The 16281-nt window shown below is 42.9% G+C and overlaps 2 protein-coding genes across 9 annotated transcripts in view; one reads left to right on the forward strand and one right to left on the reverse strand.

Moving 5' to 3' along the window:
* CEP295 (centrosomal protein 295) overlaps nt 1-2727 on the reverse strand; it is a 47143-nt gene extending 44416 nt beyond the window's left edge. For all 7 annotated transcript variants that reach the window (XM_062567338.1, XM_062567335.1, XM_062567334.1 and 4 more), the window contains exon 1: nt 2599-2727. In XM_062567338.1, coding sequence (XP_062423322.1) covers nt 2599-2706 — 108 coding nt within the window. In that variant the 5' untranslated portion in view covers nt 2707-2727. The remainder of the gene's footprint in view (nt 1-2598) is intronic.
* A 7152-nt stretch (nt 2728-9879) lies between these two features.
* LOC134135664 (uncharacterized) lies at nt 9880-15114 on the forward strand. Of its 2 annotated transcripts, XM_062567348.1 has the most exons (3): nt 9880-10243; nt 13217-13346; nt 13687-15114. In XM_062567348.1, exon 3 carries the CDS (start codon nt 14150-14152, stop codon nt 15059-15061), a length of 912 nt encoding a protein of 303 aa, XP_062423332.1. In that variant the 5' UTR covers nt 9880-10243; nt 13217-13346; nt 13687-14149; the 3' UTR covers nt 15062-15114. The 2 variants fall into 2 exon arrangements, with proteins under 2 accessions (XP_062423332.1, XP_062423331.1); XM_062567347.1 differs by lacking the exon at nt 13217-13346.
* Nucleotides 15115-16281: the final 1167 nt, after the last annotated feature.

The raw sequence follows: 16281 nt of genomic DNA on the forward strand, positions 1-16281 counted from the left end.
GAGCAAGTCGAGAGCTTATGCGAAAGCATTAAAGGGCAGGCTAAAACGGGTGACACTGTTGTGGGTGTTTATTACAGGCCACCTGACCAGGAAGAGGAAATCGATGAGGTCTTCTAGAGACAGTGGAAGCAGCCTCACAATTGCAGACCCTGGTTCTCGTGGGGGACTTCAACCACCCTGATATCTGCTGGAAAGACAACACAGCAAGGCACAAACAGTCCAGGAGGCTCCTGCAGAGCACTGATGATAACCTCTTGACACCAGTGGTGGAGGAGCCAATAAGGAGAGGTCTGCTGCTGGACCTTGTACTAACAAGATGTGGATCAGAGATGTGAAGGTTGAGGGCAGCCTTGGCAGCAGTGACCATGAGATGGTGGAGTTTAGGATCCTGCGAGGAAGAAGCAGGGCAGTAAGCAGGATCACAACCCTGGACTGCACGAGAACAAACTTTGGCCTCTTCAGAGACCTACTTGGAGGAGTCTCAGGAGTTAAGGCCATAGAAGGAAGTGGTGTTGAAGAAAGCTGGTTAATATTCAAATATCACTTCCTCCAAGCTCAACAGCAGTGCATGCCTACGAGAAAGAAGTACAGCAAAGGGGGCAGGAGACCTGCATGGATGAGCAAAGAGCTCCTGGCAAAACTCAAACAGAAGAACAAAGTACACAGAATGTAGAAGCAGGTACAGGCCACTCGGGAGGAATACAGGAACACTGTCAGGAGCATGCAGGGATGAAACAAGGAAGGTTAAGGAGCATTTGGTATTAAGCTGGCACGGAATGTCAAGGACAAGAAGGGGTTCGAATACATCAGTAGCAAAAGGAAAACTAGGGAAAACATGAGTCTGCTGCTGAATAGAGCGGATACTCTGGTGACTAAGGATACAGAGAAGGCAAAGTTACTGAATGCCTTCTTTGCTTCAGTCTTTATTGCTAAAGCCAGTCCTCAGAAATCCCAGAACCTGGAGAACAGGGAGAAAGTCTGAAGAAAGGAGACTTTCCCTTGGCTGAAGAGGATCAGGTTAGAGATCATTTAGGCAAACCTGACACACAAGCTCAGGAAGTGTGGGTTAGACAAGCAGACAGTGAGGTGGATTGAGAACTGGCTTCAGCCTTTCAAGGCAGAGCTCAGAGTTGTCATCAGCAGCAGTTTAGTTGGAGGCCTGTAGCTAGCAGAGTCCTCCAGGGGTCAGTACTGAGGCCAGTCTTGTTCAAATTATTCATCAGTAACCTGGATGAAGGGACAGAGTGCCTCCTCAGCAAGTTTGCTGATGATACAAAACTGCTTGGAGTGGCTGATACACCTGAGAGCTGTACTGCCATTTAGAGAGATCTGGACAGGCTGGAGGACTGGGCAGAGAGGAACCTCGTGAAGTTCAACAAAAGCAAGTGCAGAGTCACGCACCTGGGAAGAAATAACCCCATGCACCACTACAGGTTGGGGGTTGATCTGTCAGAAAGCAGCTCTGCAAAGAAGGATCTGGGAGTCCTGCTGGACAAGTTCACCCTGAGCCAGCAATATGACATTGTAGCCAAGAAGGCCAATGGTATCCTGGGGTGCATTAGTAAGACTGTCATCAGCAGGTCAAGGGGGGAGTCCACATAGCGAGTACTGTGTCCAATTCTGGGCTCCCCAGTACGAGAGAGAAATGGAGAGTCCAGTGTAGGGGGCAAAAAGATGACTGGGGACTGGAGCATCTCTCTTATGAGGAAAAGCTGCTAGAACTGGGCCTGTTTAGCCTGGAGAAGAGAAGACTGAGGGGGGATCTAATCAGTGTATACAAATACCTTAAGGGCTCCCCCCTCCTCTCCTGTCAAGAGGACGGGGCCAGACTCTTTTCAGTTGTGCCCAGCAACAGGACAAGAGGCAACAGGCACAAATTGAAACACAGGAAGCTCCACCTGAATATGAGGAAGAATTTCTTTACTGAGAGGATGACGGAGCACTGGAACAGGTTGCCCAGAGGGGCTGTGGAATCTCCTTCTCTGGAGATATTCAAAACCTGCCTGGAGGCCATCCTGTCTAACATGCTCTAGGTGACTCAGCTTGAGCTGGGAGCTTGAACTAGATGATCTCCAGAGTTCCCTTCCAATCTCAACCATTCTGTGAATATTTTAAAAGCATTCAGAGCTACTACGTGATGTAACAACTCTTTTAGTCTACTGGAAAGCTGTGAAGTTTTGTATTAGCCAGCTTGTTTTGGTGGTGATTAGGCAGAAGAAATATTTGGAAGTCAGAGATATGAATCTCTGCACAAAAGACGTTGACAGAAAATAAGACATATCTACATGTTAACTAACAAATAGAAATGGTAGCCAAAGATGAAAATTTATATAAAGACCTAAGTTGGCAAGAACAATTGGAATAGAGGCCCAAATTAGCCTAGTAAGGACAGAAGATACCAAAAGCAAAACAAGCATTTACTAGTAAAGAAACATGAGAAAAGGAAAATAATTCACAAACTACATACAAATTTAATACACAACTATAATGACCCTGCACTATTTAATTTACATGAAATAATTCAGTAAAAGAAATACATTTTTAAGTATTTTACATCATAAAATGAAACAGACAACTAGTGCAAAGACACAGGCATACCTGCTGTAGCCTCAGTTTTCTTCTTCTTTCATACTCTTCTTTTAAAAGCATAGTTTCTTCGTTAGGACTAAACCTTAATTTCCCAACTCTTGTCACTTTCCTCTTCATCTTGGGGAGGATTGACAATCAACTTTCTGTGAGAACAATATGAAAAACAAACATTAGACATAAACATTAGCAAAACATCTATAAGAAATAAATATTGCCACAATCTTATATATCTATAATATCTGTGAAGGTGGGTGCAACTGTTCATGCTTGTTACAAATTTCACTCAATACTAGTGGCATTTTCTTCATAATCATAACAAAACATACTGGTTTTGAACTATTATGCATGTAGTATACTCTGCAAAGAGTAGGTATTACATTCACATTCCTGAAACTGTATGCCAGAAAATAATTACTATGCCATTCAGAATATATTAACTCCTCTATACACCCAAAACACACACCACCTGTACAGTAAGCAGATTACATAGTTGTATGAGAATATTTTGGTACAAATCAATTATAAGATACAAGCTACTGAGACTGCAGTCTAACTGTTAACAACCTCCTTCTCAGAAGGTTGTGAAAGTCCATTAAGTCTGCTTTCCATTAGAACACCAACATTTCTATCTGATAATTTTTCAGTTCAATTTCCTTAAGTAGCTTTTTAAAATAATGTTTCCCCCTGGATTTTACTGTGAAATCAGCAGCAGGACAACAATACTGGTTTTGCAGATCATTTCTCATTTTCCTTACAATTATCATTTCCATTTCTAACCTCACAGCAGAAAGTTTTTCAGCTTAATATACAGCTTGGTCCAAACCCACTCAAAGAGAGGGGGGAATAAAAATAAATCTGGTCTTTAAATGTTAATAGCCTGTAAAGTTTTTCCTCCAAATCCTCTCCCAAAATAAAAAGACAAGAACTTTCAAAAGCCGTTATTTAAAGATCAAAGGGCTATTACTAGCTAACAACCCAGGCAACAATTGTAACCAACATAACTAAGTTTCTGTTATATCTGAAAAGGTTTCTTTTCAGTATCATAGATACCAAAATAACATAACTCTAAAGTACTCAGATAAAGCATAAAAAGGAAATAATTTGTTATGAGGTGCACTTAATGTAGGCTTAGTACACCACTGGATCCCAAGATTCACTGCAGGATAAGCAAGGAAAAAATACCATGACTTCTTCTAGCCATCCCTTAGTAAGCTCATACAGTGCAAATAAGAAGTTCATCAGAACTACTAGATGAAGAGCAAAAGACTGCATTCCACTTTACTTCACACTTGAAGAAAGGAAAACCTACAGCACGAATAATACAAAGTCAAAAAGATCTAAGGTTTAATGGAGAAGAACAAAAGCAGATTACACACTCCAAAGATTCAGGTGCAGTGGAAAGCAGTCAGCACACACGCAACACTTAAAAACGAGACAGCAACACCGTGCTACGGAGGTGCTCCTAAGCAGCAATAGCTTCTCTTACTACCCTGACCAGGACAGCGAGCGAACAGGCAGCCTCTGGAGCGCGCAAGCTCTTCTTCGGAGCCTGAAAGGGCAGCAGCGGGGTTAAAGGGACGGCGGGCGCCGGGGGCTCAGCGGAGCGCGCCGCGCCCTGAGGCGTGCGGCCGAGCGCGGACGGACGGGCCCCGCCGGGCACGCTCCGCCGCCCGCTGCCGGCCCTCGCTCGCGGAGCGCCCTCCCCGCATCGCCCTTCCCGAGCAGGGGCCGCCGGAGGCCTCGCTCCCCCCCAGCCACTGGGCCCGGCGCAGCGGCCCGCACGCACCCGCCGCCACCTCGCCCGCTCCCGCCGCCGCCAACGGCTGCCTCGCGCGCCTGCGTCAGCGCCGACGCTCGCACCCAACCGCCAATGGCCGCGGGCGCGGCGGGAAACCGGGCCGCCCGCCGCGGGCCGCGCCCTTTGCGCATGCGGAGTGCCGCCGCCGCTCCACCGCCCCTCTCAGCGCCTCAGGCTGCACGAGGTGCGCCTGCGCCAGCGGGCACCCCGTCCCTCCGCCCAGCCATGAGCTCCGCCCCCCGGGCTCCGGATGACCAATAGGAGATGAGGAAGACCGTGATTGACCGGTGGGGCTGAAAGCGGCAAAAAGTAGCGCGGGGGCCTGGCTGACTGACTGACTGACTGACTGACAGACAGACAGACAGACAGACAGACAGACAGACAGACAGACACTCACACACAGACACTCCTAATTTTACTCTAACTACCGCGAAAGAGGCAGCGACGCGATAGCTGGCTGTGCTGTGCTTCCCCTGGCAGGCCCGGGCGCAGTTCCCTGCTCTGTGCCTCTTACCCGAGCGAGGCTCTGCCACGCTTCAGGTCACCGCTTGCCCCTCAAGCCATCCATTCTCAGTCAGTCTCTCCCTAAGGACTAATTTAGGCACAATTAATATTTGCTCCGCTCTATCAGGCAATCTTGGCTACATACCCAAAAGGGTTTATTACGAAGGACAGGTATTATTAGCTGGGCTAGAAATGCGGGAATTGGGGAGGGAAAATAAAGCTGAGCATTGCCTCTTTGCTCACCCTTCTTCCGCTGCGTAACTCTGGCTCACAGCTGGTTTTGATGCCCTGTAGGAGTAAAATAAGTGAATTTAGACTCTGCTAGTTGGATTCTGGTGCTACTCTGCCTCTTTTCTGAGGCTTGCGTGCAGCTGGTTAAATTGCCTTTACAACGAGTGGGTCTATATTGCTCTCTCAAGCTGGTGCTGATCTTTCAGAAACTTTTTTGAAACTAATTCCTGGTCCTGTAAGTCTAATGCTTCTTTGCTTCTTTGCTTTTATTCTCATGTTTTAGTTTTCATTACAAAAGAGACCATTTCTCATATGTGTGAGATTTACAGCAGTTTGGGTTTGAAAGTCGAGTCATCTGATATCCTTGATTTATAAGGAGCAGCAAAAACTTGTTACTCATGTTTAGAGAAACAATTCTGCTCCACATACAGATGAAGCAAAAGTGGCTGTGCCAGAATGTTTTTTTTGTTTGTTTGTTTGGTTGGTTGGTTGGTTGGTTTGGTTTGGTTTTTTTCCTGTTAAATATGTACCCAGGGTCTGAGCTGCTGCTGCAAAAAGGGGGATAAATGCCTATGACCTGTAATCAGACAGGCACACAGGAGAGAATCAGTTGTCTTATAATGAAATGTGAGCACAAAATACAGCATTTTATGCAGTTTCTTCTAGAGAAAGGAAAAGGTGATTTTTTACTAAGAGCTAGCTGTCAAAATAACCCACTATATTGTGCTCTGCAGGATGGAAATCAGGAGACCTGAGATGACTTGGTAAAGCTTGGCGGCCTAGTACCTGCAGATGCATGCCTGCACATAAAATATAGGGAAAACTACAAACTGCAAAACAAAAGCTTTAAGCGTGGGAAGAAGTCACGTGGGAGCTGGATGTACTTTCTTCACGGTCTTCTGCATTTTACTGCTAACTGCCTTCTTATTCAGATTTCTGTGCTATGGGATCAGTTAAGGAGATAATTTGCTTTGTATCACGTGCTTGCAACTTGTTTGCAAGCTGCTGACTGTAATAGCTGTTAAGTAGTTAATACCTGATTGTACTCTGCAGACACCCAGGTGCTACACAGTATGCATACTGAAAAAATTAAACTTGAGTACTGTGTTTCCAAATATGTTTCCCAGTCTCCTTATTGGATTTTTTTGTCCTTCAACATTTTCATTATGACAGCACTCTCTACAATATCATCTCTTCTAAATAGCTTTTTCTCTGTAGGTCAGCAGGTAAAAAAAAAAAATGCAGACAATCTATTAAGAGAGTAATTGAAATTGGATTTTTAAACCTTCTATTTATAAAATGTGAAAGAGGTCAAACATATGGTCTAAAATTAGGCTATTGGGAAAAGAGTTATAATGAATCCTACATTTGCCAGGTAAGAATTTTGTTTAAAGGGTGCTTTTTATTCAAAAAGTTGAGAAGAATTATTTCTACTACTACTTAATTTACATACATATAATTAAAAACGGATTTAGAAAATAGTAATTTTTAATAATACTCTAATGTCTTTCACTTGTTAGTGTATCTGAACTACATTATTGACATGGATTAATTCTTTCCTCTTGTGAAGTAGATGGTATTCCTTTCATAAGAGATGAATACGGATGCAGCAATATTGTTGCCTAATCTAACTGGGCAAACATAAAATTGGAGATAATAGCTTCCCCCCCCCCCACCTTTGTTTTCATATTTAAACCACTTTTCTGGGGGAAAAGAAAGACACTTGATGCAGGTGTTATCTGTAGAGCCCCAAGATACTCAGGGGAAGATCTGAACTTGTTTTCAGGAACAGAACGCCTTCTATACTTAAAAAAAAAAAAAAAAAAAAAAAAAAAAAAAAGCTTTCATTGTGAATCAGTATGAAAACATGAATTGAAAAAAAAATCTATTTTCATGTGTTTAAAGTTGAAGATGGATGTGACTGTGAGCATATGCAGTTTGCTGCTGAGGTGACCTGTAATGCATGGTCAGGAGCTCCAATCACAGCATAGACCTTTTATTGTAAGAGTGATAGCAGGCGTCTTGCTACAGCAGTGAGTGGCTTTTGAGTGGGATTGTCCATCCTTCCCTATCAGAAAACGTTTGTCTTATCAGCAGAGGAACCTGTGCAGGAGATGTTGGCCTCGGCATATTTTTTGGTGTGCTCTATGTGGGACTGTTTTGCCTGGACACAGGATTAGTGAAACTGAGAGCTGCCTGGAGAGAACAAAGTTTCCCTGCTTTGTAGCAGGTTGAGCATGCCAGTTTATATTTTTTTTCTTATTGTTACACAGGATCACTTACTCCTTTCTTCTTTAGAAATTCTTACTGGCCATTCACATCTTGCACTCTTTAAGTGTGAGATGACCCTGCACTAGATGCTTTTCTGCATCTTTAGTGGAGAAGCAGTGGTTTACATGTGTTTTTGAGATGCAGCAATGGAATAGTATAACCACCTGCACCTTGAGCAGAACTTGTCACCCTGCAAGAATTAAGTATTTTCCTTGATAAAATCTGAAGGAATAGGCTTTAAAGAAGGTGTCATAGTCAGACATTAAAAAAAAGTCTTCTGATACCTCATTAGACAATAATGTAGTTTTCTGTTTCTTGTCTCCCTCTTATTACTGAAACATCTAAATAAAACCAGAGAGTCTCTCAGTTTGAACCAGCCTTTCTCTGCATTCAATATCCCCCTGTTTCACTTGGCACATTATCATATGGCTTTAACTGTTTTCCTTTGGTTCATTTTGTTTTGATTTGTAAGTCTGTTTCCCATGCTGTTTTATCTCCTATTTAGCATCTTAAAATGGATTTGTAATTATCATGACCAGCAGAAGCTAGCAGGATGTGGTTTTACAAAGGTTTGTAATCCTCCGTTTCATGCAATCGCAAAACTACAAAATACTCTTGCTAAACAGTTTGCATTAAATACAGGTTTTTATATGCAAATGTTGCAAACATGATGTTTCTTAATATGGAAAAAACACTAGTTTTTATTTTGGAGTCTGAGTAATCTACTATGGTCAGCCTATACATGCATAACCTGTAAGTTTATGCCTGAAACTGATTTGGAGATAAGTTTTCTTGACATAGGTGGAAGGGTAGCTTTCATTATTTTACTCTATGTTGTGCAATAAAAGGCTGCAAAGCTACAGTTTGAAGTACCAAAACAACTATGCCCAGAGCTGTGTTGTATAAAATCAGCTTGCAGATTATACTCATAAAAAAGATACTACAGGTCGAAAGACTTCTGAACAAAAGACAAGAGGCATGAAAAACTGAGTAACTGTTTAAAGGAAAATTAAGTGCAATTAAGTATAATGTACATCCTAAAATCAGTATCATGTCAAGATCAAGAAATAGTTGTGAATTCAGAACTGTTTTTATGTATAGTGTTGTCTCACAGAAAATTGCATTCTTTCTTTTGACATTGGTCAAGGAGCTCTGTTAAAAAGATCAACATCAATCTTGGGGCCTCTTTCAGTTGTAAAGGCTTCAACTAGTGTCCTTAACCTGGCTTAATAGTTCAGATGTTTGGAAAACAACCTTTGTTTTTCCAGCCTTTGGTTGTTAAGTTTGGCACTAAGTGTTTAAGAATGGTATCATACGGATTCATGTATTAACCTTAATGCTGGATACAACCACTTTGAAGTGGCCTCTTCAGAAGCCAAAAGAGCTGAGCTGCATTGAATTCTTGCAGGCAAAAAAGGAGCCACATGGATTTACACTGCTGCATGTCCTAAGGACCAGTCCAGATAACTACACAATGATATAAATGTATGCACAATTCTACAGCATAAATTCAGTGTGCATGCATTTTTCTTACTAAAATTCTTGTAATCTACCTTCAACATTGTAAAGGATATTGAAACCATACACAGACTGTTCTCCAGTTTTTATAATACACATAGTAATTATGTGCAAAAATAGGCCAATTATGCTCAATCTAGTGAGCCTACAAGTTGTTCTTCACCAGTTTTTCTTAACTAGTGTTCTATATACTACTTCACTAACCTTATTTTGTTTCTTCTTGTAATACCAACTTTTATTCAATTTCATAAAATAAACTGAACATTACTTGCTTTATTGCAGGTAGCTGTAAGCAGAAAATAAAATGGAACAATGCTGGGTTTTCTGGTATTTTCTTTAAATAATTGATTGTACTATACTTTAGCAAGAACTCTTGAATGCTTTAAAATTTTACTTTGTAGGAAAAAGGCCATGTTTGTGTGATTCAGAATGCTTTTTTAGTTTAGTCCTATGTTAACACCTAACAACATATTTTCAGCCTGCACTACAGATGAACCTGGAATAAAGCTGTTGTCTAATTTTAAAATGAATATTCTTTCTCCAACCTAAATAGGCTTATGACTTGTATTTTGTGTCTCTTTCTGTTGATTGCTTATGCTTATTAACTTGTATGAACGAAATACAGCATCGGGAATCAGAAACAGGCACTGGAGGTTGTTTGCTGGCATGAACTCTTCCTGGGCAGTGTGGTAGAATAGGATGTATATCCTGTTTCATTTTGCAAGACAATAGGAAACCAAACACCCAGACATGTAAATAACGACTTCCTTTAAGATAGGGCTTATCGGCTATTGTGCAACGAATATCTGCTTTGCAAGATAGGGCTTGTCGGCTATTGTGCAACGAATATCTGCTTTGCAAGCTTGCAAGTGGGACAACCTCCACCGGAAGGTAGAAGAAAGAACCCCTAGCAACAGGACACACATGCGCAGAGTACTATGAGAAGGACGTGACAACAGGAAGAGGAAAGAGAATAAAAATGCGAACTGAAGCCTGTCTAGGCGCGGCAGTTGGCAGAGCAGAGACTCCCCTGTCGCCCAGCGCTGATATTTGCCTATATCTTGCTTGCTGTAATTAATAAAATTCTTATATTGGCTACACTGACTGAGTGAAATTTATGACAATTTGGTGCCGTGACTCGGATGTAACCTGTGAGACGGGATCTTCTTTGGCCTTACCAAGGAGGCGCCCCGCCTGTCAATAGGCGGCCTTGGTAGTCCAATTTCCCGTCCCGGTTGCACCGACGAACCCAAAATTCAAGATATTAGGCAAAGGAGGCCGGCAGACCCTATAAACTTTGTGCACAAAGGTCTGGACGAAGCCGCGGGACGCGTGAGTATTTGTGGGAAGGAAAAATCCGTTCGGTCTGGGTCAGGGATCCTGGAAGCGCGGTGAATGTGTGTGTGAGAGGGGAACTGGTAGCTCGGATTCCCCACGCGAGTGTGGACCCTCAGTAGTGCGGTTCTCATTGCCCGCGAGGTCGTGAGCCACGAACCAGGGGAAGGGAGTGAATACCAAAGGCGCTCCAGAAGATGGGACAGGGGAAGAGCAAGTCCCCAAGCTCCATAAAACTTCCTCCGGTGCCCAGGGATAGCCCATTGGGATTTATATTAGATAATTGGAAACTCTATCCTACCACAAGGGATAAAGAAAAAGTAAAGATGATTCATTATTGTATGATAGTATGGGGAGGAGAAGAGATTTCCCGGAATATTTTCTGGCCAATATTTGGATCATCCGAAGATTGGGTCAGACAGAAGCTAAATCACTGGGTGAATAGCAAAGCCTCCTCCAGTAAGGAAGAAAGTGAATATGCTGGTGTATGGGTGACTAGGCCAGGCGTCGATACACTTTTTTTTCCTTAAAAGAGAAGAAGAATAGGGAGGAAGACGAGGTGCCACTAATTCCACCCCCATATGTGCCCCCTCAAGATAATCCACCTCCCAATGCACCACAGGACCACCCTGAGGTCGTCAAAACAATTCAGGATCCTGTAACTCAAGAACGGACTCAACAACAAAACCTATATCCGCTCCGAGAAATGCCCATTGGTGGTCGAGGTCCGAATCCGATTATAGGATTTGTATCGGTCCCTCTGAGTTCACGAGATGTGCGGGAGTTTAAGAAAGAGATGGGGAACCTCCTAGAAGATCCATTAGGAGTTTCGGAAAGATTAGATCAGTTCTTAGGACCCAGTATTTACACCTGGGAGGAGTTACAGGCTATACTGAATATCTTATTTACAGCTGAAGAACGGAATATGATTAGAAGGGCAGGAATGCGAATTTGGGATAACCAACATGTTCAAGGGCCCTTAGCAGACACCAAATGGCCACTACAAAATCCTAATTGGAATCATCAGCAGCAAGATCACCGAACCAATATGCAGGATCTAAGGGCGATAGTCATACAAGGGATTAGAGAGGCAGTACCGAGGGGACAGAATATCAATAAGGCCTTTAATGATAGTCAAAAGAAGGATGAATCGCCCACAGAGTGGTTGGAACTCTTAAGGAAAAACTTACAGATGTATTCAGGACTGGATCCCGAGACCCAGTTAGGGCAGGCCTTACTGAAGACACAATTTGTGGCCAAATCATGGGAAGATATCCGTAAAAAGTTGGAAAAGATAGATAACTGGCAGGATAGGGATCTAGACGAATTATTAAGAGAAGCACAGAAGGTGTATGTAAGGAGGGATGAAGAAAGTCATCGGAGACAAGTAGGGATGATGATAACGACAGTTAGAGAAGTTGGAAGGTCTGAAGCTCCTTCCAAAATAAGGATAAGGACCCAGAGAAATGGGGGAGGACCTCCCCGAGTGGAAAAGAGAGAGATAGGTGTATGTTTCTACTGTGGGAACAAAGGACACTTCAAAAGAGAGTGTAGGAAGAAACTAAGAGATGAAAGGGCCTTCATTGAGGACTAGAGGGGTCAGGGGCTCTATCTGCTGGGGACGAGGAAACATCAGGAGCCATTGATAAAGTTAAAAATAGGTCCCCAACAGCAGGAGGTCGAGTTTCTGGTAGACACCGGAGCGGAACGATCAACCGTCCAGAAACTCCCAGAAGGATGCAAGATATCCAAAGAGACTGCTCAAGTAGTGGGAGCTAAAGGGGAACCCTTTGAGGTCCCAATAATTAAGGATGTGTTAATCGAAACAAAGTCTAAAATGGGACTAGGGAGCCTGCTATTAATCCCAGAGGCAGATTTTAACTTGTTAGGGAGGGACTTGATTACTGAATTAGGCATTAATATAGAAGTAGTAAACAAAGAAATAAAAATTAGACTCTGTCCTCTAAGGGTGGAAGATGAAGCACAAATTAACCCAGAGGTTTGGTACACTCCTAACAGTGTAGGGAAACTTGATATAGTGCCTTTCTCGATCACTATTAGAGACCTGGAGGTACCAGTAAGAATTAAGCAATATCCCATCTCCCCTGATGGCAAGAGAGGATTGCAACCAGAAATAAAGAGGTTATTGGAAAGAGGCCTTCTAGAACCTTGTATATCTCCTTTTAACACCCCCATTTTGCCTGTGAGAAAGGCAGATGGGTCGTATCGATTAGTGCACGACCTAAGGGAAATTAATAAGAGAACAGTGGCCCGTTTTCCGGTAGTAGCAAACCCTTATACTCTATTGAGCAGATTAGGGCCAGAAAAACAATATTACAGTGTAATAGATCTCAAGGATGCATTTTGGACATGTCCCCTAGATGAAGGGAGTAGAGATTATTTTGCGTTCGAGTGGGAGGATCCGGACACACATAGAAGACAGCAGCTGAGGTGGACTGTACTTCCCCAGGGGTTTACAGAATCTCCGAATTTATTCGGACAAGCTTTAGAACAAATTTTGCAGGAATACCAGACGGGAGAAGGGGTCACCCTCATCCAGTATGTGGATGACCTCTTAATCGTGGGGGAGACCGAGGATACAGTACGAGAGGAGAGCATTAAATTACTGAATTTTCTTAATGAAAAAGGGTTAAAAGTGTCCAAGGCAAAATTGCAATTTGTTGAGGAGGAGGTAAAATACCTGGGGCATTACCTCCAAAAGGGAGAAAAGAAAATAGACCCGGAGAGGGTAGGCGGGATCTTATCCATGCCACCTCCCAGAAGTAAGAAACAGGTACGACAACTATTAGGACTTGTCGGATATTGCCGACAGTGGATAGAAAATTATAGTGCGAAGGTCAAATTCCTGTATGAAAAGTTGAGCCAGGAGGGGTTATTAAAATGGAGTGGGGAAGATGAGAAACGTTTAAAGGAATTACAACATGACTTAGTCAATGCTCCGGTATTGAGTCTTCCAGATATTAAAAGACCCTTTTACTTGTTCGTAAACACGGACGGTGGTACGGCTTACGGAGTATTGACCCAAGAATGGGCTGAGAAAAAGAAACCTGTGGGATATCTGTCCAAATTACTAGACCCAGTAAGTATAAAATGCTTGCCCCTAGCTCTACTAAATATTAGAACACAACCTAGAACTGACATGGGGATCTCCTCATTCGAAATGCTGTATGGAATGCCTTACAACATGGGGGAACCTCGGGATCACCCAATAGTCAGGGATCAGATCGCGGCAAATTATATAACTAACTTAATGAGATATAGGGAAGAGCTATGGAAAAAAGGAATTTTAGCGCAGAGACCCCCGTTAGACCTGAAGTTGCACCGTGTACAGCCGGGTGACTGGGTGATGATCAAAACATGGAAGGAAGCGACCTTAACCCCACAATGGGAGGGGCCTTACCTTGTTTTATTGACTACAGAACCTGCAATTCGGACAGCAGAAAAAGAATGGACTCATGCCAGCAGAATTAAGGGACCGGTGGAAATCCAAGATCCTGGCCCCGAACCCGAATCAGCTTCTGAGTGGCAAGTAATTGGAAGTCCCAGAGGATTGAAGCTAAAAATACAAAGGAAAGGGACTAGCAGAACTCAAATGTCAAACGTCCAAAAGGATTGAATTTCCACTCGGGAGGAGGGAAATGTATGGAGCACCCACAATCAAATCTTTTCCTTTGTAAAGTTTGCAGAGGCAAGTGGTAAGCCCATTGCGGCTAGAAAATTCCTAGCGAGAAAATTAGCGAAATCACTTATACTTAGCGAACTTACCTGAGAGGTATCCCATGCGGTTCCGCCTCGGTTGAACACCGGAGCTAAGAAATTTATATAAAGAACTACGGGTGCTGCCTAGGAGGGCTCCTGAAGAATATCCTTGCTGCCGAGAAGATGGCTCACCTCGTGGCTCGAAGCAACCGGGTCGACGAGCGAGGCAGAGGGGTAACAAATAGTGGAGAACGAAACCTCCAGATCAGGACACCCGTAGGGCGTTTAGGACACTATCCTGCAAAAGGGACTGGTAATGATATTCCCTGTTGGACAAACAAAGGACACTCCCTTCCTCCGGACGGGATTTACCCCTTGACTCTGCAAACTCTTGTCCTGCATATCCTATTGCTTGTACGATCAGCGGGTGCTAATGGACCCTCATCCCACCAGCCATTTCAGTGGTCTTTGATAAGATGGGAAGACCAAAAGGTGCTTAGGACTAGTGTTACCCCTGGAGCTCCTAGTTTTACCTGTTATCTTTGTGATATTGTGCCCACTCAACCCTGTCTAAATTTATATGGGTTCTATCTCTGTCCGAGTTCAAATCCGGGGAAAGGGTATTGCAATTACCCCGGACATTATTACTGCGGCTATTGGGGTTGTGAAACCATTGCCTCAGATTGGAAGGTACACAGTCCGGACCAATATTTGAAAGTGGGATGGGGCCCTAGCGGATGTGAACCTCCAATACACTCCGGAGGCGGTTTTGTAAGAACAGGAAATTGTTCATGGATCTATATCAATATCACGAACCCAGAGGATACAGGATGGTTAATAGGGAAAACCTGGGGAGCTAGATTATGGGAACCGGGCGTAGATAGAGGCGGACATTTCCTTATCAAAAAGGAAATTATCCCGCAGGGCACGGAGCTCGTTGGGCCTAATTCGAGTCTACAGGACTATATCCCCTCAGCAAATTACTCAGCGACGGAGTCAGAGAATGACACCAGTCTCTATGATTATGCGAATGAGACTGCAGTTGATTCTGGGCCTAGAATAGCCGATTCCAGTGCCCACAGTGTGGTAGAATAGGATGTATATCTTGCTTGCTGTAATTAATAAAATTCTTATATTGGCTACAGTGACTGAGTGAAATTTATGACAATTTGGTGTCCACCGTAAGTTTATGTTGATAAGTGCTTGGAGGTTTCACAAGTTTCATTTTCCCTCAGATGTACATCCAAAGGCATAAAAGCAATAAAATTCACGTAGGAACATTCTGAACAATAGCTTAAGGGTTTAAGTCGACAAATCACTAAAGAAGAGGTTAAAGGTTCCAAATGAAATCATAAAAAGTAAGTAAATGGTTAGGTCCTGCCAATTTAATAGCTGATGAAGAGATTTCAGTCAGAATCCCGTTTGCTGTCTCAACAGTCATATATGCATAAAGCAACTAAAATTGTATGTTAGATACTTCCTCTCATTACTGTAGGCTTGTATCAAGTTGTGACAACTGCTTTGGGAGACATAAGGGCTAAGAAATGGCATGCAGATCTCTTCCTATGAACATATTTATCACCATCCTCAGCTATCTTATAGTGACTTAATAATGTTTATGAAATACTAGCAAAATGTTTATGGTGTAAAAAAGTGGATCTTGGCTTCATCAAGACCTTCACAGTCTACATCAAATAAACTACTTGATCAGACAGACCTGTGATACAGCAGATCACAGTTCTATCACAGATTAGCTTTGTTTCTTTAGTAGAAAGCAACTGATTACATAGATGAAGTCATTAAAAGGCTTTACGGAGGAAGTGTGTTTCAAGGAGAACCTTACATAAGGAATGAGTGGTAAAGAAAGGTTTATAAGAAGTGAGAATGAATTTGCACTGAGAGGAGGAACTTGGAAAAAGCTGCAAAGATGATACAGAATGAGCAAACTAGTATTTAGAGGAAAGCAGTGAGCATAGAGTAGTAATCTGTTTGTTCTTATGTTCCTCCATTTTTGCTCTTTTACTTTATTAGAAACCATTCCATTTATAAGTATGAAGACTTTTTTGTTGTGATTTTGTTAAATATTATAGACACCAAGAAGGGATGAAAGAACAAAAGCTTTTAGTAACTGAAAAGAGATACAATCTCTTGTCCACAATCTACAATCAAGTCTGAAAGAAGAAAATGTGCAAGGGAAGCTGATTAATGACTTAGTCTCTAGCCTACCAAACCAGCATCTGGGTCCCATGACAGCTTGGATGAGTGTGTAGGTCTTGCGTGTGTGTGTGTGCATGCATGCGTGTGTGCGCACAGTC

The sequence above is a fragment of the Rhea pennata genome, chromosome 1 (assembly GCF_028389875.1).
Source record: "Rhea pennata isolate bPtePen1 chromosome 1, bPtePen1.pri, whole genome shotgun sequence".
Classification (NCBI taxonomy): Eukaryota; Metazoa; Chordata; class Aves; order Rheiformes; family Rheidae; genus Rhea; species Rhea pennata.

What these genes read in the sequence shown, in the direction of transcription:
- LOC134135664 (XM_062567348.1), top strand. Translation starts at nt 14,150, where the DNA reads ATGGCTCACCTCGTGGCTCGAAGCAACCGGGTCGACGAGCGAGGCAGA.